Source organism: Leptinotarsa decemlineata, unplaced genomic scaffold (assembly GCF_025532065.1).
Source record: "Leptinotarsa decemlineata unplaced genomic scaffold, Ldec_3_MD MMD2_tig00026342_RagTag_RagTag, whole genome shotgun sequence".
Taxonomy (NCBI): domain Eukaryota; kingdom Metazoa; phylum Arthropoda; class Insecta; order Coleoptera; family Chrysomelidae; genus Leptinotarsa; species Leptinotarsa decemlineata.
This window is the reverse complement of record NW_027412695.1, coordinates 300,023-324,798: the sequence shown is the minus strand read 5'-3', so window position 1 is coordinate 324,798 and position 24,776 is coordinate 300,023. Positions and strand designations below refer to the sequence as shown.

The 24,776-nt window shown below is 50.4% G+C and overlaps 3 protein-coding genes across 3 annotated transcripts; all 3 read left to right on the top strand.

The window, feature by feature from the left end:
* Positions 1-197: 197 nt before the first annotated feature.
* Positions 198-8,394, top strand: LOC141485988 (uncharacterized). Its single transcript, XM_074183747.1, has 3 exons — positions 198-2,477; positions 2,519-3,206; positions 3,255-8,394. The coding sequence occupies exons 1-3, from the start codon at positions 198-200 to the stop codon at positions 7,334-7,336; spliced, it is 7,050 nt and encodes a 2,349-aa protein (XP_074039848.1). The 3' UTR covers positions 7,337-8,394.
* Positions 8,395-19,822: 11,428 nt separating this feature from the next.
* On the top strand, positions 19,823-20,671 carry LOC141485998 (uncharacterized). The gene has a single exon (XM_074183758.1). The coding sequence runs from the start codon at positions 19,877-19,879 to the stop codon at positions 20,618-20,620; it is 744 nt and encodes a 247-aa protein (XP_074039859.1). The 5' UTR covers positions 19,823-19,876; the 3' UTR covers positions 20,621-20,671.
* A 1,621-nt stretch (positions 20,672-22,292) lies between these two features.
* LOC141485972 (histone H4) lies at positions 22,293-22,802 on the top strand. Its single transcript, XM_074183735.1, has one exon. The coding sequence runs from the start codon at positions 22,347-22,349 to the stop codon at positions 22,656-22,658; it is 312 nt and encodes a 103-aa protein (XP_074039836.1). The 5' UTR covers positions 22,293-22,346; the 3' UTR covers positions 22,659-22,802.
* The last annotated feature ends 1,974 nt before the right edge of the window (positions 22,803-24,776 follow it).

The window sequence follows — 24,776 nt, the reverse complement described above, 5'->3', positions numbered from 1 at the left end:
TTTCAATAAACGAGGACATCAGTGCCTCTCCCTTGGTCGCAGAGCGACAAACCGTGGGCATTGGTGGTTTTTCGGCAAGCCGAATAATTCGAGAATTCGACAAATCTCAAAGGACAAAGTCGTCCTCAAATCGCGATAAAACAACGCGAAATAGCATGTTGGAATTAAACCGCATTAGGGAAAATAAAACCTCGGCGATGAGAAGGATTGATCTCTTACATGCGGAAGTAGAACGTCAGGAGACGTTGCTACAGAAAACTGGACATCATCTCCGAGGAGATGCACCAGCTAGACCGAAAAGCGAACCCCAATTAGGGCTTCGCGCGATGTTATCTATGCGAGTACGATCCCCTATGCTGAGATCGGCTCCGAAACCACGAAATTCGCAATTTTGTTCCCAACCGGAACAAAAAGCAGAAATCGGAGATTTTTGCCGACGGCGAAAACCGGAAGGAGCGTTCCCTCCGAATCCGACAATTCTGCCTGAACGCGAGATAATGAGACACATGACGGAAGAGTTACCCACTTATGTGGTAACCAGGAGTCCGAAGATACACAGGGTGTACAGCCATCCTGTAGAAATCGCATGTGCACAGGAAATAGAGCCATTGTCGAACCCGACAAGAGATTCATGCTACGGACAGCGTTTTCAAAGCAACGAAGGCTTTGGAGATGCTGGCCACATGGAAATGGAACAAAGCGTCGAAGCACAGGTCGTCCGACGCCAGGCGTCGCGATGCCCCCAGGTCGGAGCATTTAGCGATCCCTGGGAGGAGAGGGGTGCGTTGCGCACAGGAGCGCCTCGCATCTTGAACCAGCTGGATACTGACGACCTAGCGGAAGCGCTAGGGGGTGGTGGAATGCCAGGGGGTCACCCTGAAGCCGAGAGAGGCTTGGGGGTGGCTTCATGGCGGGGTCAGTACCTCCAAAAGGAGTCATACGTTCCAAGAGAGCTAACTGAAGCAAACCAACCTCCCGTCGTACTCAGACAGGAACTGAGTCCCAAAATCCCTGGGGCTCAGGTCTGGGAGGCCAGCCGGCCGTTACGGCGAACGATACGCGCGGTCGGAGGGGGCGGAGTCGTAGGACACGCCCCCTCGAGGCAAATCGACCGAGACGTAAGGGTTACCGGAGGACATGTCGCCCAAAGTGTGGGGCTGGAGCACGAGGACGTGCCCAGGAAGGCCAGAAGGCCAACCCGAATTCACGAGGGGGAGACAATGGCAGAACGGGTTGTGTGTGATCCCGAATTGTTCAAAAACACTCTGGCGCCTAACACCAACGATTTTAATGACCAGTACTGGGCGGGTACTGATGACGTACATGAGGTACGAAACTCCGTTCAGGCGGAAATTAGGCAAAGGAGAGGGTGCGGGATAGCTGAAGAGGGTGCATGGGGAATGCAACCCCCACGAGCTGACGCACGAGTGCCATTGCTGCAAACAACCGGACAACAGGAAGTTGATAAACCGGCCGATAAAATGGAAGAATTGTTCACCCGATTGGTGACGGTTCTGGAGAGTCGCAGAGAGCCACAGAGAGGTTCGGAAAGCGATTCTCAAATTTCGAAAAAGGTCAAGGTGCCTTCTCCTACCTTCAGCGGACTGGAGAATGAGGACCCCTTTGACTTTTGTAAGAAAGCTGAAGAGCAGCTTTTGGAATTGCACCCTTCAGTGTGGGTAGCGACAGCCGGACAGTGGCTGAAAGGCGCAGCAGCGCAATGGTTCACGCCCTACAGGAATATGACCCTGGATTGGGCATTTTTCACAAACCGTCTACAAGAGCGTTTTGATAATGAACTCTTGGTGAGTTCATTAGAAAGCAGCTTATACGGAGTGGACCAGAAAAAGGGCGAATCCATAACGTCTTTCATATTGAATAAACTGGGTCTAGCCAGGAGGCTATACCCGGAGATGGAAGAACGAAGGATCGTTCAATTAATAATGAACAGGATGTGTGCAGAGGTGAAGGTTCACCTCCAACTGCACACATTCACTACCATAGAGGAACTGACCCAGAAGGCAGTGGCTGTGGAGTCACTGCTAAGAGGCAGTGTTAAGGAAAATAGCAGTGGCACAAATCGTCGAAACTACTACGAGGACAGAGAGCCTCGTCGTAGCAACGCGGGAAGCCACGACAAAGGGGGTCAAAGAATGGACCCGCCTAAACTAAACCACAACGAGGACAGAGGGCCTCGTCGTGGCATCGATGGAAGAAACAGAGGATGGGACAAAGGAGGCCGAAGAGAGGACTCGTCCCAACAACCTCGTCAGCGGCAGGAGCCGATCGGGGCTAGCAAGAGCCCGGAAATCAGGAATGCAGGAGGCAACAGACCAGGGGAGGGCAGGCCAGCACCCTCATCAGGGTGTCTGGTCTGCAAAGGACCTCACTGGGTCCGAGATTGCCCGAAGCAACGGCAGACGACCGCCAACAGTGATGGAAAGCGATACCAGGCGAAGACAAAGCCTGATGGGAACGTAGTCGCGCGGGTGGTCGAAGCGACTCGACCGCGCGACAGCAACAAGGAACAGCAGAAGCCGTCGGGAAACGCCAGCGGGGGCTGCAAGGGGGCTCCCGAGGGTGGCTCCAAGGCGAAGGGCAGGCAGTGAACACACTGTCTGTCAAGGAGCGAGCACGTCCTGAGGGATGTGCTCCAACGATGGTGGAAGGACCACCCAACGAGGGAAGGCAGGACAAATCGGGGAGATTTGTACCTGGACCGCCGGCGGGCGTTAAACGCGGAAATGTTGTCGAAGAGCAGCTGGGGGCTGGAAAGCTCAAGCTGGAACCGCCGGCGGGCGTTAAACGCGGAAAGATAGTCGGAAAGCAGCTGGGGGCTGGAGAGCTCAAGCTGGAACCGCCGGCGGGCGTTAAACGCGGAAAGATAGTCGGAAAGCAGCTGGGGGCTGGAGAGCTCAAGCTGGAACCGCCGGCGGGCGTTAAACGCGGAAAGATTGTCGAAAAGCAGCTGGGGGCTGGAGAGCTCAAGCTGGAACCGCCGGCGGGCGTTAAACGCGGAAACGTTGTCGAAAAGCAGCTGGGGGCTGGAAAGCTCAAGCTGGAACCGCCGGCGGGCGTTAAACGCAGAAACGTAGTATTGGACCAGGTAGGAGCTGGCAAGCTCAAGCCTGGATCGCCGACGGGCGTTAAACGTGAAAACAGGGAAACCCAGAACAAGGCCAAGGGACTTAGTTCTGGTGGATCAGGTGGCCAAAACCAGGAGGGGCCAATGGGACCCAGATCTGGCAGGTCAGGTGGCCAAAATTTTGAAAACCCAATAGGACTTAGGTCCGAAAGGTTAGTAGGCCATACCGTCAGGGAAAGCCAGACTGAGCCAAGTGGACTCAAGTCTGGTGGACCAGCAAGTCGAGTTGAGGTTGTGGAAGAACAGGACAGGCTGGAGAAACCTGTGCCTGCCACGCAGGAACCCATCGGCACGAGGACGGATCAACAAGTGGAAAGGGAGGTACCCGGACCACAAGAAAGCGGCACAGTGGTGCCTGAAGTAGCAGTGAAAGAAGATGAGAAAGCAGCACGAAGACAGAGGCTGGAAAAAATTATTCGTCGTGTCGGAGAGGCGAGTAAGATGTTACGAGGTATGTTCTCGAAAAGGCAACTTGTTGTCTTGGACAGGCTGAAGCCCTGCGAAGGAGGCATACCTCAAAGCAGGAAAGGAGCCCTTCCAGAAAGGAAGAACAGCTTCACAGCTGTGCTCCCAACCCGCAAACATGATAGAGCGATTGTGGAGCGAAACCAAAGAGAGTTGAGAGAACGGGAGCTGATGTGTGCCACAGGCGTTTTCAGTGTACCTAGGATGGGTACTGGAACCGGAAGCGTGACTGGTAGTCGAAGTCGAGTGGACTCAGGTCTGGTCATTCAGCGAGCAGCAGATGTCGGGGGAATCCTGTGTGATGGAAACCCTCGGCCAACGATTCAGCTAGGGGCTGATGCTGGGGGAATCCTGTGCGATGGAAACCCTCAGCCAACGAGATGCAAAGCCGAACCCAGGTGCGCGCAAACCCTGAGGGGTCCCTGCCCGGCCAGCAAGGGGGACGCACAGCAGCAGCAGGCAGAAGTAGTGGCCAGGCAAACCCAGGGAGGTCCCTGCCTCGCCGAAACTACGGACGCACGCAACCAGGCACAGGCAGAGGGTAAGCAAACCAAAGGTGGTCCCTGCTTTCCCGGAGAAGCCGCAGCCGACAACCAGGCGGAAGCAGCGGCCAGGCAAACCAAGGAAGGTCCCTGCCTCGCCCGAGCTGTGAAAGCCAACGGAGAGGTGAAAGCAGTGGCCAGGCAAACCCAGGGAGGTCCCTGCCTCGCCCAGACTGCGGAAGCCGACACAGAGGTGGAAGGGGAAGCCGAGCAAACCCTGAGAGGTCCCTGCTCCGCCAAGACCCTAGAAGCCAACAGCAGACCAATGACAGACCTAGAGGAGTTCATTTTGACAGATCCACTGGGTAGGGGATATCGGCGAAAGCATGCGGAAGCTACCCTGAAGTTCTCGATGAAACCGATCTCGGAAGGTAGTAGCGACACGACTGCGAAGCAGCGCCGACACCAGGCAAGGACAGATGCAGCGATTGCTGAGCCAAACCCGAAGGAGCCGAAGGAGCGGCAGCCGAAGTGCGTTACAGGCACAACCGGTGTATCCAGGAGGGGTACGAAAGCCGGGGGTGTGACTGGTAGTTGTAGCCAAGGGGAGGGACTCTTGGCTGGTCCACAAGGAAGTGGACCTTTGCGGCGAACGCGCACGGAAGCTGGAAACCGCTACCTGATGAAGCCGATCCTGAAAGGTGGCAGCAACGTAATCGGAGACCTGCACCGAAAATTGCCGAGGATAGATGCAGCGACAATGAGGTTTACCAAACCGAAGCTACAGGAGCTGAAGAAGCGAGAGTTGGCGTGCGTTACAGGCACGCTCGGCGTATCCATGAGGGGTACATATGCTGGGGGTGTGACTGGTAGTAGTCAAGAGGACTCAGGTCAGGTCGACAAGGAGGTAGGAGCTGTTAGAGGGACCCTGCGAGAAGGCAACCCTCAGCAGACTCGAAGGAGTACCCAGAGTGGTACAGAAGCCGAACCAGCAGTCGCGCAAACCCTGAGAGGTCCCTGCCCGGCTGACAGTGAAGAGGCACAGCAGCGAGGTGGTACTAGACTGCGCGGTAGCACTCTAGGCCACCAGGCGGAAGTAGCGGCCAGGCACACCCAGAGAGGTCCCTGCCTCGCCCAGGCTATGGAAGCCCCTAGACAGGCGGAAGCAGAGGCCAGGCATACCCAGAGAGGTCACTGCCTCGCCGGACCTGCGGAAGCAACCAGTGGGACAGCGGGTGCGCCCAGGAACGTGCAACGTGAAAGCGACCCCTGTTCAGAGGCGAAAGGGGAGGCCGAGCATACCCAGAGAGGTCCCTGCTCCACCGTGAACCCGGAAGCCAGTCAGAGACCAAGGAATGACCTACAGGAGACCCTTTTGGCTGGTTCACTGAAAAGTGAATCCATTAGACGAACGCGCACTGAAGCCGGCTCGAACCTTCTAATGAAGCCGATCCTGGATAGTGAAGGCGCGGTGAACTATATTGGAGATATTTGGTTGCAGCAGAACGACGCAGCGAGGGAGTTGAAGCAGCCCAAGGCACTGGCGCACAGTGGGGGTTCGCCGAGGCTTCTGCGTCGAACTGCGGGGCCGGACGCTCACGGTGGGAGTCTCGTCTGGAACGAGGACTGTCTACCGGGGCGCTCTTGGCCGGCAACGCACGAGGCCGAAGGCGGTACTGCTTTGGAAGCAAGAGATACCAGCCGGAAGCCGAAGCGGACTGTCCACTGGGGTGCCAGTAAACGGATACCCGAAGCAGCGGGACAGCCTACCCAAACGACATGGAGACCTGAATATCTAGGACATGTCATCACCGAAGATGTAGGATGCCTACTATCAGAGGAGTACCTACTTCCTGAGGTAAACCTGGAGCAATTGCCAGAGAAATTGGCAGAAGAGATACCAAGAAGCGGATGGGTGGACCGACTGCCAAGCAGGCATAAGAGGCCCCATCTGGAAGGTATTGAAGATCCGGCACAACGCGTAGTCGTGCCGAAGAATACGAAGAGGAAGAAAGGCTTACCACCCGAAGAGGTAGCCTGGACTCCAGGAGAACCACCTGGAAAAACAGGAAATGGAATGGGATCGGTATGGAAAAGGACCGAACCAAACACACGAGAACCCATGACAAATGCTGAAGAAGCAATTGAGGGAACCATGCAATGTAGAAGATGGAATTCTCTACAGAAGATGACCGGAGAAACACCGGCGAACATACTGCTAGGTTATACTCCACCCAGACCAGGAGACTGGAGTATACCTAGTCGACGAGGACCCCTACCTGAGCAACTCGCGGCTAGAGCCGAGAGACTCGAAAGGGCGAAGCGTAGGCAGGAAGTCTACCAGAGGAAGCTATTCCCAGATAAGGAAAAGGAACCTCCCAGACGGTACCAAGTCGGAGACGAGGTACTCGTCCGAAACTTCGCGGGAGGCAACTTTACACCGACCCTTACAGGGCCGTATAAGGTCATCCGGATCGCAGGACCGGACACCTATGAGATCAAGCGAGGCGGCGTAGACCGACTGGTTCATCTGGACGACATCAGGAGCCATGTCAAGAAGGTCTTGCCAAGACAGCAGGATGTGCGCGTCGAGGAAGAGGATGATGAAGATCCGCCACCGGAGGAGGTGGTCGACCAAGACGTGGCACAGGCGGAAGAACCGCCAACAGAGCCCAAGAGGGACGAAAAATTAGAAAGACTTCGAGGGATGCGGAAAGTGACGCCCAGAGACCCACCGGTACCTCCCTGGAAGCAACCGGATATCGCGATTGATACGCGGGACCCGAAGGTCAAAGAAAAGGTGAAGCGCCTTGACAGGACCGTGAAGGCTAGCCTGCAGCACACCAAGGAGTTGGTGACAGCCGCGAAGGGGCGAACCTGCCATCGGTTTGTCAAGGGCGCGGACACGTCTTCGGCAGAAGATCGTGAACCACCTGGAGGACAAGCAGCAGAGAAAGTCGAGGGGAGAAAACCCCAAGAAACAGACAGGGCGGATCTGCAGGAGGGGCCTGCGGAGAAGTCCGAAGGTCAGCGACGATTCACGGGTGAGCGTCGTGTCGGAGACCGACGAAGATCCCGAGTCATATCGCTCGAACCCGATAGCATGCAACGCGATCAGAGCCAAGCTGCGACGAGGGAAGACCTGCAGAAGGTGTACCCTGCAGCAACGGGGGACGGTGACAGCGATAGTGACGATGAATGCGCCGGACCTAGGGTGATAGTGACCAGAGCCCTGGTACACTAGAACCCTGTGAGCGGAACAAGTACTGTCCTATTGGGGCCATGGCGGCGTGCCAAGACAGGAACCTTTTTTAAAGAAGGGGGGTGTCGTGAAACAAAACTAGTTTGAAATTTCACGAGCTCCAGTATAAGGACCGCCCACTCAGAATGAACAACACGAAAACGTGGAAAAACATTGGTTTTCCCAAGATATTTCAGCTTAGTTTCGAAAATTAAGTTATGAAATGTCGTTTCCTAAGCGATAGAAAAATCTTTTGCAAGATTACTAGCCTTCGCTAATTTTTAAATAGGGAAAAAGCTGATTTTACGGAAAATGGCTTTTTCAGTTAGCTAGATAGGGAAATCGTGCTTTCTTCAAAGAAGCATCGATAGAGATTCTTAGCAGCTATCGTTTGACACCTCGATCACGTTTCTAGTGCTCGTGGTTCAATTTTTATTAGCATTTGAGTTTGAAAAATGTAAGATTTTTCAAACGCATATTTTTGCAAGAAGGAATAGGAATATCGAGACGCGGCATAAGACTTTTTGTCTTAGGATGCTGAGATCTATATGAAATCAAGGAAAACGAAAATTCAGGTTTTTCGTGATTTTCCGAAGATTTCCGAGTGAGGCCGAAGACTGTTAGATTTCATTTATCGTACAACGCAAATTGAGGAAGCGAAACGAAACATGAAAAGAATGAGACAGAAACAGCGGCATATAGACGTCAATGGAAATTAGCAGAGCGGTATTCCTACTTCAAAGCCCAGCGCCTGCATAAAAACAGGTCGTAAACGCTGGCAAATCCATACGAAATGAGTTTTTTTCGTAGTGGAACTATTGAAAGTAGGTCAGTCAGGATCGCAGGGCTTTTGCGATCTCTGGTTGGCTGAAAGTGGCGCGGAAGAGAGCCCGTTTATTTAGGATAAATATGCGGAGTTCCGTGTCACGATAGTTAGTCGAAGTTTGAACACTTAGCGGGTAGCAGTGATTTTAAGAATCCGAAGATTTCTTAGAAGTTTCAAGTTGCGGTCAGGATTTTTTGAATGAATTCGTGTCTCTGGTTCTTTTCAGAACTAAATAGAGACGAAACACATCATTGGAGTCATCAGGAAGTTGCGGTTAACACTATATAGCCAATTTGGAGGAATTTTTACTGGAATTTGGAATTCTCAGGATCCCTTGGAACCAAATCAGGATATATTAGTGGCTGGATATTCATTAGAGGAATTCCAGGACCGTGGATATTTTGGGAGCTGTTACAACGGATACTGGAGCAGATTATTGGCTAAATATATTATTGTTGCACATAACCATACTTTACGTTTGTCCAGGTTCCTTTTGGCACCCCGCCGAAGGAAAGCAGCCCAAATCCTGCAAAGGAAGAGCAGGTCCCTACTAAAGTTGCTCGGTCTCACCCACCCGATCACCTTGCGGTGTTAAAGATCGAGGTGTTTAGAGATTAAACTCGAGAGGGTCAAGACATCATTAGTTACGTCCTTCGGGCGAACGACTCAACTTAACCGTTGGGACCTTTCCAGGACTTCGATACCTTTCCACCTAATCCTGCGAGCGGCCCTCATCCTAGGGTGCTGTTCAACCGCTAGGCTCCCCGTTCCTACATCACTAGCTCAGTTCACCCTGTAGGCCTTGGTTAGGAAAGTAGCTTTCGCGAACCAAGGGTGAACTTAAAAACATAGATTTCCGTGAATCCTACCCTCTGACTATTTCCTCGTCAGAGTCATATTAGGGACTTTTGAAATCGAAATGCAGACTAGGGCAAAACACGCGCGAGCGCAACTTGCCGAGAATACGCCAGTGCCAAATCGCGAGACCACAAGTTTCGGTCAAACTAACTTCCTGTCAGACATTTTTAGTCGCCTGAGTGCGACTCCTACAAGCCGACAAGGAACCCCTTTGGAATCTGGTTTCACAGGAAACAGTATTCCTAGAACTCCGGTAGGATCAGCCAGTCTGAGGCTAGGTTCTACTCACCGTTCTTTTTCAATAAACGAGGACATCAGTGCCTCTCCCTTGGTCGCAGAGCGACAAACCGTGGGCATTGGTGGTTTTTCGGCAAGCCGAATAATTCGAGAATTCGACAAATCTCAAAGGACAAAGTCGTCCTCAAATCGCGATAAAACAACGCGAAATAGCATGTTGGAATTAAACCGCATTAGGGAAAATAAAACCTCGGCGATGAGAAGGATTGATCTCTTACATGCGGAAGTAGAACGTCAGGAGACGTTGCTACAGAAAACTGGACATCATCTCCGAGGAGATGCACCAGCTAGACCGAAAAGCGAACCCCAATTAGGGCTTCGCGCGATGTTATCTATGCGAGTACGATCCCCTATGCTGAGATCGGCTCCGAAACCACGAAATTCGCAATTTTGTTCCCAACCGGAACAAAAAGCAGAAATCGGAGATTTTTGCCGACGGCGAAAACCGGAAGGAGCGTTCCCTCCGAATCCGACAATTCTGCCTGAACGCGAGATAATGAGACACATGACGGAAGAGTTACCCACTTATGTGGTAACCAGGAGTCCGAAGATACACAGGGTGTACAGCCATCCTGTAGAAATCGCATGTGCACAGGAAATAGAGCCATTGTCGAACCCGACAAGAGATTCATGCTACGGACAGCGTTTTCAAAGCAACGAAGGCTTTGGAGATGCTGGCCACATGGAAATGGAACAAAGCGTCGAAGCACAGGTCGTCCGACGCCAGGCGTCGCGATGCCCCCAGGTCGGAGCATTTAGCGATCCCTGGGAGGAGAGGGGTGCGTTGCGCACAGGAGCGCCTCGCATCTTGAACCAGCTGGATACTGACGACCTAGCGGAAGCGCTAGGGGGTGGTGGAATGCCAGGGGGTCACCCTGAAGCCGAGAGAGGCTTGGGGGTGGCTTCATGGCGGGGTCAGTACCTCCAAAAGGAGTCATACGTTCCAAGAGAGCTAACTGAAGCAAACCAACCTCCCGTCGTACTCAGACAGGAACTGAGTCCCAAAATCCCTGGGGCTCAGGTCTGGGAGGCCAGCCGGCCGTTACGGCGAACGATACGCGCGGTCGGAGGGGGCGGAGTCGTAGGACACGCCCCCTCGAGGCAAATCGACCGAGACGTAAGGGTTACCGGAGGACATGTCGCCCAAAGTGTGGGGCTGGAGCACGAGGACGTGCCCAGGAAGGCCAGAAGGCCAACCCGAATTCACGAGGGGGAGACAATGGCAGAACGGGTTGTGTGTGATCCCGAATTGTTCAAAAACACTCTGGCGCCTAACACCAACGATTTTAATGACCAGTACTGGGCGGGTACTGATGACGTACATGAGGTACGAAACTCCGTTCAGGCGGAAATTAGGCAAAGGAGAGGGTGCGGGATAGCTGAAGAGGGTGCATGGGGAATGCAACCCCCACGAGCTGACGCACGAGTGCCATTGCTGCAAACAACCGGACAACAGGAAGTTGATAAACCGGCCGATAAAATGGAAGAATTGTTCACCCGATTGGTGACGGTTCTGGAGAGTCGCAGAGAGCCACAGAGAGGTTCGGAAAGCGATTCTCAAATTTCGAAAAAGGTCAAGGTGCCTTCTCCTACCTTCAGCGGACTGGAGAATGAGGACCCCTTTGACTTTTGTAAGAAAGCTGAAGAGCAGCTTTTGGAATTGCACCCTTCAGTGTGGGTAGCGACAGCCGGACAGTGGCTGAAAGGCGCAGCAGCGCAATGGTTCACGCCCTACAGGAATATGACCCTGGATTGGGCATTTTTCACAAACCGTCTACAAGAGCGTTTTGATAATGAACTCTTGGTGAGTTCATTAGAAAGCAGCTTATACGGAGTGGACCAGAAAAAGGGCGAATCCATAACGTCTTTCATATTGAATAAACTGGGTCTAGCCAGGAGGCTATACCCGGAGATGGAAGAACGAAGGATCGTTCAATTAATAATGAACAGGATGTGTGCAGAGGTGAAGGTTCACCTCCAACTGCACACATTCACTACCATAGAGGAACTGACCCAGAAGGCAGTGGCTGTGGAGTCACTGCTAAGAGGCAGTGTTAAGGAAAATAGCAGTGGCACAAATCGTCGAAACTACTACGAGGACAGAGAGCCTCGTCGTAGCAACGCGGGAAGCCACGACAAAGGGGGTCAAAGAATGGACCCGCCTAAACTAAACCACAACGAGGACAGAGGGCCTCGTCGTGGCATCGATGGAAGAAACAGAGGATGGGACAAAGGAGGCCGAAGAGAGGACTCGTCCCAACAACCTCGTCAGCGGCAGGAGCCGATCGGGGCTAGCAAGAGCCCGGAAATCAGGAATGCAGGAGGCAACAGACCAGGGGAGGGCAGGCCAGCACCCTCATCAGGGTGTCTGGTCTGCAAAGGACCTCACTGGGTCCGAGATTGCCCGAAGCAACGGCAGACGACCGCCAACAGTGATGGAAAGCGATACCAGGCGAAGACAAAGCCTGATGGGAACGTAGTCGCGCGGGTGGTCGAAGCGACTCGACCGCGCGACAGCAACAAGGAACAGCAGAAGCCGTCGGGAAACGCCAGCGGGGGCTGCAAGGGGGCTCCCGAGGGTGGCTCCAAGGCGAAGGGCAGGCAGTGAACACACTGTCTGTCAAGGAGCGAGCACGTCCTGAGGGATGTGCTCCAACGATGGTGGAAGGACCACCCAACGAGGGAAGGCAGGACAAATCGGGGAGATTTGTACCTGGACCGCCGGCGGGCGTTAAACGCGGAAATGTTGTCGAAGAGCAGCTGGGGGCTGGAAAGCTCAAGCTGGAACCGCCGGCGGGCGTTAAACGCGGAAAGATAGTCGGAAAGCAGCTGGGGGCTGGAGAGCTCAAGCTGGAACCGCCGGCGGGCGTTAAACGCGGAAAGATAGTCGGAAAGCAGCTGGGGGCTGGAGAGCTCAAGCTGGAACCGCCGGCGGGCGTTAAACGCGGAAAGATTGTCGAAAAGCAGCTGGGGGCTGGAGAGCTCAAGCTGGAACCGCCGGCGGGCGTTAAACGCGGAAACGTTGTCGAAAAGCAGCTGGGGGCTGGAAAGCTCAAGCTGGAACCGCCGGCGGGCGTTAAACGCAGAAACGTAGTATTGGACCAGGTAGGAGCTGGCAAGCTCAAGCCTGGATCGCCGACGGGCGTTAAACGTGAAAACAGGGAAACCCAGAACAAGGCCAAGGGACTTAGTTCTGGTGGATCAGGTGGCCAAAACCAGGAGGGGCCAATGGGACCCAGATCTGGCAGGTCAGGTGGCCAAAATTTTGAAAACCCAATAGGACTTAGGTCCGAAAGGTTAGTAGGCCATACCGTCAGGGAAAGCCAGACTGAGCCAAGTGGACTCAAGTCTGGTGGACCAGCAAGTCGAGTTGAGGTTGTGGAAGAACAGGACAGGCTGGAGAAACCTGTGCCTGCCACGCAGGAACCCATCGGCACGAGGACGGATCAACAAGTGGAAAGGGAGGTACCCGGACCACAAGAAAGCGGCACAGTGGTGCCTGAAGTAGCAGTGAAAGAAGATGAGAAAGCAGCACGAAGACAGAGGCTGGAAAAAATTATTCGTCGTGTCGGAGAGGCGAGTAAGATGTTACGAGGTATGTTCTCGAAAAGGCAACTTGTTGTCTTGGACAGGCTGAAGCCCTGCGAAGGAGGCATACCTCAAAGCAGGAAAGGAGCCCTTCCAGAAAGGAAGAACAGCTTCACAGCTGTGCTCCCAACCCGCAAACATGATAGAGCGATTGTGGAGCGAAACCAAAGAGAGTTGAGAGAACGGGAGCTGATGTGTGCCACAGGCGTTTTCAGTGTACCTAGGATGGGTACTGGAACCGGAAGCGTGACTGGTAGTCGAAGTCGAGTGGACTCAGGTCTGGTCATTCAGCGAGCAGCAGATGTCGGGGGAATCCTGTGTGATGGAAACCCTCGGCCAACGATTCAGCTAGGGGCTGATGCTGGGGGAATCCTGTGCGATGGAAACCCTCAGCCAACGAGATGCAAAGCCGAACCCAGGTGCGCGCAAACCCTGAGGGGTCCCTGCCCGGCCAGCAAGGGGGACGCACAGCAGCAGCAGGCAGAAGTAGTGGCCAGGCAAACCCAGGGAGGTCCCTGCCTCGCCGAAACTACGGACGCACGCAACCAGGCACAGGCAGAGGGTAAGCAAACCAAAGGTGGTCCCTGCTTTCCGGAGAAGCCGCAGCCGACAACCAGGCGGAAGCAGCGGCCAGGCAAACCAAGGAAGGTCCCTGCCTCGCCCGAGCTGTGAAAGCCAACGGAGAGGTGAAAGCAGTGGCCAGGCAAACCCAGGGAGGTCCCTGCCTCGCCCAGACTGCGGAAGCCGACACAGAGGTGGAAGGGGAAGCCGAGCAAACCCTGAGAGGTCCCTGCTCCGCCAAGACCCTAGAAGCCAACAGCAGACCAATGACAGACCTAGAGGAGTTCATTTTGACAGATCCACTGGGTAGGGGATATCGGCGAAAGCATGCGGAAGCTACCCTGAAGTTCTCGATGAAACCGATCTCGGAAGGTAGTAGCGACACGACTGCGAAGCAGCGCCGACACCAGGCAAGGACAGATGCAGCGATTGCTGAGCCAAACCCGAAGGAGCCGAAGGAGCGGCAGCCGAAGTGCGTTACAGGCACAACCGGTGTATCCAGGAGGGGTACGAAAGCCGGGGGTGTGACTGGTAGTTGTAGCCAAGGGGAGGGACTCTTGGCTGGTCCACAAGGAAGTGGACCTTTGCGGCGAACGCGCACGGAAGCTGGAAACCGCTACCTGATGAAGCCGATCCTGAAAGGTGGCAGCAACGTAATCGGAGACCTGCACCGAAAATTGCCGAGGATAGATGCAGCGACAATGAGGTTTACCAAACCGAAGCTACAGGAGCTGAAGAAGCGAGAGTTGGCGTGCGTTACAGGCACGCTCGGCGTATCCATGAGGGGTACATATGCTGGGGGTGTGACTGGTAGTAGTCAAGAGGACTCAGGTCAGGTCGACAAGGAGGTAGGAGCTGTTAGAGGGACCCTGCGAGAAGGCAACCCTCAGCAGACTCGAAGGAGTACCCAGAGTGGTACAGAAGCCGAACCAGCAGTCGCGCAAACCCTGAGAGGTCCCTGCCCGGCTGACAGTGAAGAGGCACAGCAGCGAGGTGGTACTAGACTGCGCGGTAGCACTCTAGGCCACCAGGCGGAAGTAGCGGCCAGGCACACCCAGAGAGGTCCCTGCCTCGCCCAGGCTATGGAAGCCCCTAGACAGGCGGAAGCAGAGGCCAGGCATACCCAGAGAGGTCACTGCCTCGCCGGACCTGCGGAAGCAACCAGTGGGACAGCGGGTGCGCCCAGGAACGTGCAACGTGAAAGCGACCCCTGTTCAGAGGCGAAAGGGGAGGCCGAGCATACCCAGAGAGGTCCCTGCTCCACCGTGAACCCGGAAGCCAGTCAGAGACCAAGGAATGACCTACAGGAGACCCTTTTGGCTGGTTCACTGAAAAGTGAATCCATTAGACGAACGCGCACTGAAGCCGGCTCGAACCTTCTAATGAAGCCGATCCTGGATAGTGAAGGCGCGGTGAACTATATTGGAGATATTTGGTTGCAGCAGAACGACGCAGCGAGGGAGTTGAAGCAGCCCAAGGCACTGGCGCACAGTGGGGGTTCGCCGAGGCTTCTGCGTCGAACTGCGGGGCCGGACGCTCACGGTGGGAGTCTCGTCTGGAACGAGGACTGTCTACCGGGGCGCTCTTGGCCGGCAACGCACGAGGCCGAAGGCGGTACTGCTTTGGAAGCAAGAGATACCAGCCGGAAGCCGAAGCGGACTGTCCACTGGGGTGCCAGTAAACGGATACCCGAAGCAGCGGGACAGCCTACCCAAACGACATGGAGACCTGAATATCTAGGACATGTCATCACCGAAGATGTAGGATGCCTACTATCAGAGGAGTACCTACTTCCTGAGGTAAACCTGGAGCAATTGCCAGAGAAATTGGCAGAAGAGATACCAAGAAGCGGATGGGTGGACCGACTGCCAAGCAGGCATAAGAGGCCCCATCTGGAAGGTATTGAAGATCCGGCACAACGCGTAGTCGTGCCGAAGAATACGAAGAGGAAGAAAGGCTTACCACCCGAAGAGGTAGCCTGGACTCCAGGAGAACCACCTGGAAAAACAGGAAATGGAATGGGATCGGTATGGAAAAGGACCGAACCAAACACACGAGAACCCATGACAAATGCTGAAGAAGCAATTGAGGGAACCATGCAATGTAGAAGATGGAATTCTCTACAGAAGATGACCGGAGAAACACCGGCGAACATACTGCTAGGTTATACTCCACCCAGACCAGGAGACTGGAGTATACCTAGTCGACGAGGACCCCTACCTGAGCAACTCGCGGCTAGAGCCGAGAGACTCGAAAGGGCGAAGCGTAGGCAGGAAGTCTACCAGAGGAAGCTATTCCCAGATAAGGAAAAGGAACCTCCCAGACGGTACCAAGTCGGAGACGAGGTACTCGTCCGAAACTTCGCGGGAGGCAACTTTACACCGACCCTTACAGGGCCGTATAAGGTCATCCGGATCGCAGGACCGGACACCTATGAGATCAAGCGAGGCGGCGTAGACCGACTGGTTCATCTGGACGACATCAGGAGCCATGTCAAGAAGGTCTTGCCAAGACAGCAGGATGTGCGCGTCGAGGAAGAGGATGATGAAGATCCGCCACCGGAGGAGGTGGTCGACCAAGACGTGGCACAGGCGGAAGAACCGCCAACAGAGCCCAAGAGGGACGAAAAATTAGAAAGACTTCGAGGGATGCGGAAAGTGACGCCCAGAGACCCACCGGTACCTCCCTGGAAGCAACCGGATATCGCGATTGATACGCGGGACCCGAAGGTCAAAGAAAAGGTGAAGCGCCTTGACAGGACCGTGAAGGCTAGCCTGCAGCACACCAAGGAGTTGGTGACAGCCGCGAAGGGGCGAACCTGCCATCGGTTTGTCAAGGGCGCGGACACGTCTTCGGCAGAAGATCGTGAACCACCTGGAGGACAAGCAGCAGAGAAAGTCGAGGGGAGAAAACCCCAAGAAACAGACAGGGCGGATCTGCAGGAGGGGCCTGCGGAGAAGTCCGAAGGTCAGCGACGATTCACGGGTGAGCGTCGTGTCGGAGACCGACGAAGATCCCGAGTCATATCGCTCGAACCCGATAGCATGCAACGCGATCAGAGCCAAGCTGCGACGAGGGAAGACCTGCAGAAGGTGTACCCTGCAGCAACGGGGGACGGTGACAGCGATAGTGACGATGAATGCGCCGGACCTAGGGTGATAGTGACCAGAGCCCTGGTACACTAGAACCCTGTGAGCGGAACAAGTACTGTCCTATTGGGGCCATGGCGGCGTGCCAAGACAGGAACCTTTTTTAAAGAAGGGGGGTGTCGTGAAACAAAACTAGTTTGAAATTTCACGAGCTCCAGTATAAGGACCGCCCACTCAGAATGAACAACACGAAAACGTGGAAAAACATTGGTTTTCCCAAGATATTTCAGCTTAGTTTCGAAAATTAAGTTATGAAATGTCGTTTCCTAAGCGATAGAAAAATCTTTTGCAAGATTACTAGCCTTCGCTAATTTTTAAATAGGGAAAAAGCTGATTTTACGGAAAATGGCTTTTTCAGTTAGCTAGATAGGGAAATCGTGCTTTCTTCAAAGAAGCATCGATAGAGATTCTTAGCAGCTATCGTTTGACACCTCGATCACGTTTCTAGTGCTCGTGGTTCAATTTTTATTAGCATTTGAGTTTGAAAAATGTAAGATTTTTCAAACGCATATTTTTGCAAGAAGGAATAGGAATATCGAGACGCGGCATAAGACTTTTTGTCTTAGGATGCTGAGATCTATATGAAATCAAGGAAAACGAAAATTCAGGTTTTTCGTGATTTTCCGAAGATTTCCGAGTGAGGCCGAAGACTGTTAGATTTCATTTATCGTACAACGCAAATTGAGGAAGCGAAACGAAACATGAAAAGAATGAGACAGAAACAGCGGCATATAGACGTCAATGGAAATTAGCAGAGCGGTATTCCTACTTCAAAGCCCAGCGCCTGCATAAAAACAGGTCGTAAACGCTGGCAAATCCATACGAAATGAGTTTTTTTCGTAGTGGAACTATTGAAAGTAGGTCAGTCAGGATCGCAGGGCTTTTGCGATCTCTGGTTGGCTGAAAGTGGCGCGGAAGAGAGCCCGTTTATTTAGGATAAATATGCGGAGTTCCGTGTCACGATAGTTAGTCGAAGTTTGAACACTTAGCGGGTAGCAGTGATTTTAAGAATCCGAAGATTTCTTAGAAGTTTCAAGTTGCGGTCAGGATTTTTTGAATGAATTCGTGTCTCTGGTTCTTTTCAGAACTAAATAGAGACAAAACACATCATTGGAGTCATCAGGAAGTTGCGGTTAACACTATATAGCCAATTTGGAGGAATTTTTACTGGAATTTGGAATTCTCAGGATCCCTTGGAACCAAATCAGGATATATTAGTGGCTGGATATTCATTAGAGGAATTCCAGGACCGTGGATATTTTGGGAGCTGTTAAACGGATACTGGAGCAGATTATTGGCTAAATATATTATTGTTGCACATAACCATACTTTACGTTTGTCCAGGTTCCTTTTGGCACCCCGCCGAAGGAAAGCAGCCCAAATCCTGCAAAGGAAGAGCAGGTCCCTACTAAAGTTGCTCGGTCTCACCCACCCGATCACCTTGCGGTGTTAAAGATCGAGGTGTTTAGAGATTAAACTCGAGAGGGTCAAGACATCATTAGTTACGTCCTTCGGGCGAACGACTCAACTTAACCGTTGGGACCTTTCCAGGACTTCGATACCTTTCCACCTAATCCTGCGAGCGGCCCTCATCCTAGGGTGCTGTTCAACCGCTAGGCTCCCCGTTCCTACATCACTAGCTCAGTTCACCCTGTAGGCCTTGGTTAGGAAAGTAGCTTTCGCGAACCAAGGGTGAACTTAAAAACATAGATTTCCGTGAATCCTACCCTCTGACTATTTCCTCGTCAGAGTCATATTAGGGACTTTTGAAATCGAAATGCAGACTAGGGCAAAACACGCGCGAGCGCAACTTGCCGAGAATACGCCAGTGCCAAATCGCGAGACCACAAGTTTCGGTCAAACTAACTTCCTGTCAGACATTTTTAGTCGCCTGAGTGCGACTCCTACAAGCCGACAAGGAACCCCTTTGGAATCTGGTTTCACAGGAAACAGTATTCCTAGAACTCCGGTAGGATCAGCCAGTCTGAGGCTAGGTTCTACTCACCGTTCTTTTTCAATAAACGAGGACATCAGTGCCTCTCCCTTGGTCGCAGAGCGACAAACCGTGGGCATTGGTGGTTTTTCGGCAAGCCGAATAATTCGAGAATTCGACAAATCTCAAAGGACAAAGTCGTCCTCAAATCGCGATAAAACAACGCGAAATAGCATGTTGGAATTAAACCGCATTAGGGAAAATAAAACCTCGGCGATGAGAAGGATTGATCTCTTACATGCGGAAGTAGAACGTCAGGAGACGTTGCTACAGAAAACTGGACATCATCTCCGAGGAGATGCACCAGCTAGACCGAAAAGCGAACCCCAATTAGGGCTTCGCGCGATGTTATCTATGCGAGTACGATCCCCTATGCTGAGATCGGCTCCGAAACCACGAAATTCGCAATTTTGTTCCCAACCGGAACAAAAAGCAGAAATCGGAGATTTTTGCCGACGGCGAAAACCGGAAGGAGCGTTCCCTCCGAATCCGACAATTCTGCCTGAACGCGAGATAATGAGACACATGACGGAAGAGTTACCCACTTATGTGGTAACCAGGAGTCCGAAGATACACAGGGTGTACAGCCATCCTGTAGAAATCGCATGTGCACAGGAAATAGAGCCATTGTCGAACCCGACAAGAGATTCATGCTACGGACAGCGTTTTCAAAGCAACGAAGGCTTTGGAGATGCTGGCCACATGGAAATGGAACAAAGCGTCGAAGCACAGGTCGTCCGACGCCAGGCGTCGCGATGCCCCCAGGTCGGAGCATTTAGCGATCCCTGGGAGGAGAGGGGTGCGTTGCGCACAGGAGCGCCTCGCATCTTGAACCAGCTGGATACTGACGACCTAGCGGAAGCGCTAGGGGGTGGTGGAATGCCAGGGGGTCACCCTGAAGCCGAGAGAGGCTTGGGGGTGGCTTCATGGCGGGGTCAGTACCTCCAAAAGGAGTCATACGTTCCAAGAGAGCTAACTGAAGCAAACCAACCTCCCGTCGTACTCAGACAGGAACTGAGTCCCAAAATCCCTGGGGCTCAGGTCTGGGAGGCCAGCCGGCCGTTACGGCGAACGATACGCGCGGTCGGAGGGGGCGGAGTCGTAGGACACGCCCCCTCGATGCAAATCGACCGAGACGTAAGGGTTACCGGAGGACATCGACCCAGAATATTTAAACAAACGGAACACCAGAGGACTACATCATTCTCTCTAGACGCCTAACGAGTGTAGCATCTATCTTCCGAGAATATATTGTCAGTTGTTTTTTTACTATGGCAGACATAGAAAATCAGAATTCTTCGGCTTCGGCTAATTCATCTTCGTCGCCGCAGGCACAGTCTACTGCGAAGAAAGAAAAGAAAGTTAAAAATCCAAGAAGTAAACCTTCTCACCCACCTACGTCGGAAATGGTTAATAACGCTATTAAAGGATTGAAGGAACGGGGTGGTTCCTCTTTACAAGCCATAAAAAAATATATTGCGGCGAATTATAAGGCTGACGCAGAAAAAGTGGCACCTTTCATCAAGAAATATCTTAAATCTGCGGTTGCTTCCGGATCATTAGTACAAACTAAAGGAAAAGGTGCATCGGGGTCGTTCAAATTGGCATCGGCATCTTCTGGTTCGGCAAAACCGTCGGCTACCGAAAAGAAAACGTCCGGTACGGCCGGTGCGAAGGCCAAAAAAACTCCCGTTAAACGCGTAGCTGGTGAAAAAGCTAAAACCGGCAAGAAGGCTGCTGCATCACCGAAAGGTAAGAAAGCCTCTCCGGAAAAGAAAGCGGCTGCCGCAGCCAAGCCTAAAAAGGTAACTGCCGAGGATAAAAAGACCGTCGCTTCTAAGGTTTCGTCCGCGACTTCTGCTAGTAAAACCAAGTCTCCTTCGAAAGCAAAGAAAACTAACAAAGGACCAACAAAAAAGCCGAAAGCACCCAAACCGAAAACCGCGAAAGCGACCCCTGCATCGGCATCTTCTCCGAAAGCCAAAAAAGCTGCCTCTCCAAAAAAGAAGAAGTAAATTCTTCTATCAGTTGACTTCTCTCTCCGGCGACGAAGTCTAAGAAAACAAATGGCCCTTTTCAGGGCCACAATTTTTTTTACAAGAATTCGTATATAATTCAACTGTCCAACAAATATATAAATAAATAGTCAGAACTACCTACCTAGCCTATCCCTATAAACAGAAAAAAAATAGATAAATAATATTTCTTCCGCCGCCGCCGCCGACTATCGAATTGATATGAATCGAATAATTTCGTAAAAGAGTAAAAATTAAAAAATATTGCTCTGTCTTTCTATTTCATTGAAATATGTCTTGTGAACAGTTGACTTATTTTCTGATATTGGGATCGTTTCAGGAAAATGAGTCAAAATCATTTCGAGATTTCCAAACTAAGGGTGTTCCATTTGAGAAATCACTGATTTTTATATCTTCAGAATTACTCATCGACTCCAAATACCTCGTTCATCATTTTGGAAATGTTACTCCTCCTACAAGACGACGGAATGTAATATTTTGATGAATCAATAATAGCTTATGTATTCTATGAGACTTGTTTTCAATTTTATAGGGAAATGGCTCGAGAACCGAATAATACCTACTTTTTCTGTATAAACGATCGAATATCTCGAGAACGATTCATTTTTGGTATAGGGTATATTACAAAAAGTCACTCGAGATTTATGCCAGGTATTCAAAAATATGAATCAGAGGAAATTTACGAAAAGATGGTGATGTTATGAGCGATCTTTCATTCAGTGATCGCTTGTTTTTCGTTATTTATCTCAGCCGTTTCTAAAAATGATCTTTTCGAAAGATTCGTTTCGGAAAGTAAAAAATTTCAGTATTATAATCCATATTTGGATCATACTGAACATGTTCTGCAAACACCCGTGATTTAATATTTACGTGATGCGAGTTATTGAAAATATCATACATTCATTCATTCATTCATTCATATCTATCGATAAACGAATTCTTTCATCAATTGCATTTTGTGGTTCTGAAAAGAACCTTTTTTTTGTATATATTTTCAATATATATTGGGATATATATATATGAAATTAAGCTCGTTCTCCGCGTATTCTCCTTGCTAACTGAATGTCTTTGGGCATAATGGTAACGCGCTTGGCGTGAATGGCGCACAAATTCGTATCTTCGAAGAGTCCTACCAAATACGCCTCGCTAGCTTCTTGCAAAGCCATGACGGCTGAACTTTGGAATCGTAAATCGGTTTTGAAATCTTGAGCGATTTCTCGAACTAAACGTTGAAAGGGTAATTTCCTAATCAACAATTCAGTACTCTTCTGATAACGTCGAATTTCTCGGAGAGCAACAGTACCGGGTCTGTAACGATGAGGTTTTTTAACACCTCCCGTAGCCGGTGCACTTTTGCGAGCTGCTTTAGTAGCTAATTGTTTTCTCGGAGCTTTACCTCCAGTCGATTTACGAGCGGTCTGCTTGGTACGAGCCATTTTCAAAACCTATTGCGAATTGTAACGAACGAAATGTATACCGAACGATAGACGGACAACATATGAACTGAGTCGGCTTATACACGCCAACTATTATATACCATCTAGACGAGACGCCATTGGTCCGATTTCCAGTTGTGGGCGGAGTCATGAAATTTAACAAAACCCGACCGAGTTCGGTGTAGAACTTTAGTCGAAGTCTGTCGTTAGTATCACTAACAGTATTTCATTCGTATCGTGCAGTATATAATTTATTCTTAACATTCGAAATGACTGGTCGTGGCAAGGGAGGTAAAGGTTTAGGAAAAGGAGGAGCGAAACGTCATCGTAAAGTATTGCGTGATAATATCCAAGGAATAACGAAACCTGCCATTAGAAGATTAGCCCGTCGAGGTGGTGTTAAACGTATTTCGGGTTTGATATACGAAGAAACTCGTGGAGTACTCAAAGTATTTCTCGAAAATGTTATCAGAGATGCCGTAACATATACCGAACATGCGAAACGCAAAACCGTCACAGCCATGGATGTTGTATACGCCCTGAAAAGGCAAGGTCGAACCTTGTACGGATTTGGCGGTTGAATTTAATGCCTCCCCCTGTATTGTCCTTACCGTTTCCATAAAAAAAAGGTTCTTTTCAGAACCACAAAAGCTTATGAAATGAATTCGTGTGTATTTTTTATATTTTTGAAGTAAGTCTCAGGTCAAGAAAGTAATACAAATCATGAAATTATGAAACAACAAAATTTAATTGACGCTCCGGAGGGGCGACTTCATTGATGATTCCAGTGGCGCATTTGCTTTTTCAGCTGCAGGAAAACCCGGAAAAACCTGCAGCAGCAGCAAGCACCACATCATGTGAACATCTTGATCTACTAATGTCTTCTCTTTTATAAAACAAAATGTAGGGTATCTCCAGAGACTACAGTAAATTTAGAACATCGCCAGAACACTTAGTGACACGACTATCGTCAAACTTAATCGACCTCTGCCCTCCGGTAGCAAGCAGAATATCGGAAGCGTGAAATAAAAATTTGAATTGGAAATTTTGGCGAAATAACCCGAACGGAAAGTGTAGTGAAAATATAAAAGATAACGGAAAGTGTAGTGAAAATATAAAAGATAACGGAAAGTGTAGTGAACGTTTACCTCTGCCTTCCGCGAACAAGCAGAATATCGGAAGCGTGAAATAAAAATTTGAAATGGAAATTTTGGCGAAATAACCCGAACGGAAAGTGTAGTGAAAATATAAAAGAAAACGGAAAGTGTAGTGAAAATTTAAAAGTAGCGGAAAGTGTAGTGAAAACATAAATATAACGGAAAGTGTAATGAAAGTTTACCTCTGCCTTCTGGGAGCGAGCAGAATTTCGGAAGCGTGAAGAAAATATTGCAGATGGAAACTTTGGCGAAAATAATCGTGAACGGAAAGTGTGGTGAAAATATAAAAGATAACGGAAAGTGTAGTGAAAATATAAAAGATAACGGAAAGTGTAGTGAAAACATAAATATAACGGAAAGTGTAATGAAAGTTTACCTCTGCCTTCTGGGAGCGAGCAGAATTTCGGAAGCGTGAAGAAAATATTTCAGATGGAAACTTTGGCGAAAATAATCGTGAACGGAAAGTGTGGTGAAAATATAAAAGTATCGGAAAGTGTAGTGAAACATAAATATAACGGAAAGTGTAATGAAAGTTTACCTCTGCCTTCTGGGAGCAGCAGAATTTCGGAAGCGTGAAGAAAATATTTCAGATGGAAGTTTTGGCGAAAATAATCATGAACGGAAAGTGTGGTGAAAATATAAAAGATAACGGAAAGTGTAGTGAAAACATAAATATAACGGAAAGTGTAATGAAAGTTTACCTCTGCCTTCTGGGAGCAGCAGAATTTCGGAAGCGTGAAGAAAACATTTCAGATGGAAATTTTGGCGAAAATAAATCATGAACGGAAAGTGTGGTGAAAATATAAAAGTATCGGAAAGTGTAGTGAAAACATAAATATAACGGAAAGTGTAATGAAAGTTTACCTCTGCCTTCTGGGAGCGAGCAGAATTTCGGAAGCGTGAAGAAAATATTGCAGATGGAAACTTTGGCGAAAATAATCGTGAACGGAAAGTGTGGTGAAAATATAAAAGTATCGGAAAGTGTAGTGAAAACATAAATATAACGGAAAGTGTAATGAAAGTTTACCTCTGCCTTCTGGGTGCGAGCAGAATTTCGGAAGCGTGAAGAAAAAATTTCAGACGGAAATTTTGGCGAAAATAATCATGAACGGAAAGTGTGGTGAAAATAACGGAAAGTGTGGTGAAAATATCGGAAAGTATAGTGAAATTTTCGCCAAAATTTCTCTTTGAAAATTTTTTATCACGCTTCCGAAATTCTGTTTGCTCCCATTAATTCAAGTATCGTCTCACCGTCTCAACTTATATGTTGTAACGGCGAGAAAGCGGTATGGGCCTTACACAAATTTTCACTACACTTTCCGATAAACATTGTAATCGAGACGTCCTGTTGTCAGAACGTTATCCTATAATATTTTAATATATCGATCGATATGCGTATTCATGTCTGATACAATATCATATCGACGGATATAAATTATATTGACTAGGACTATACGAAAAGTGGAAAAAACCGAAAGTCGCGTAGGGTCCCGTCAGCGTTAACGGAAAACGGGCGATGTGCTCGAAACGCCGCTATAGGGG

What these genes read in the sequence shown, in the direction of transcription:
- LOC141485988 (XM_074183747.1), top strand. Translation starts at nt 198, where the DNA reads ATGAGAAGGATTGATCTCTTACATGCGGAAGTAGAACGTCAGGAGACG. An exon ending in AGACAAAGCCTGATGGGAAC is followed by an intron (nt 2,478 to 2,518) that starts GTAGTCGCGCGG and finishes ACCGCGCGACAG; the next exon opens with CAACAAGGAACAGCAGAAGC. An exon ending in ACTTAGTTCTGGTGGATCAG is followed by an intron (nt 3,207 to 3,254) that starts GTGGCCAAAACC and finishes CTGGCAGGTCAG; the next exon opens with GTGGCCAAAATTTTGAAAAC.
- LOC141485998 (XM_074183758.1), top strand. Translation starts at nt 19,877, where the DNA reads ATGGCAGACATAGAAAATCAGAATTCTTCGGCTTCGGCTAATTCATCT.
- LOC141485972 (XM_074183735.1), top strand. Translation starts at nt 22,347, where the DNA reads ATGACTGGTCGTGGCAAGGGAGGTAAAGGTTTAGGAAAAGGAGGAGCG.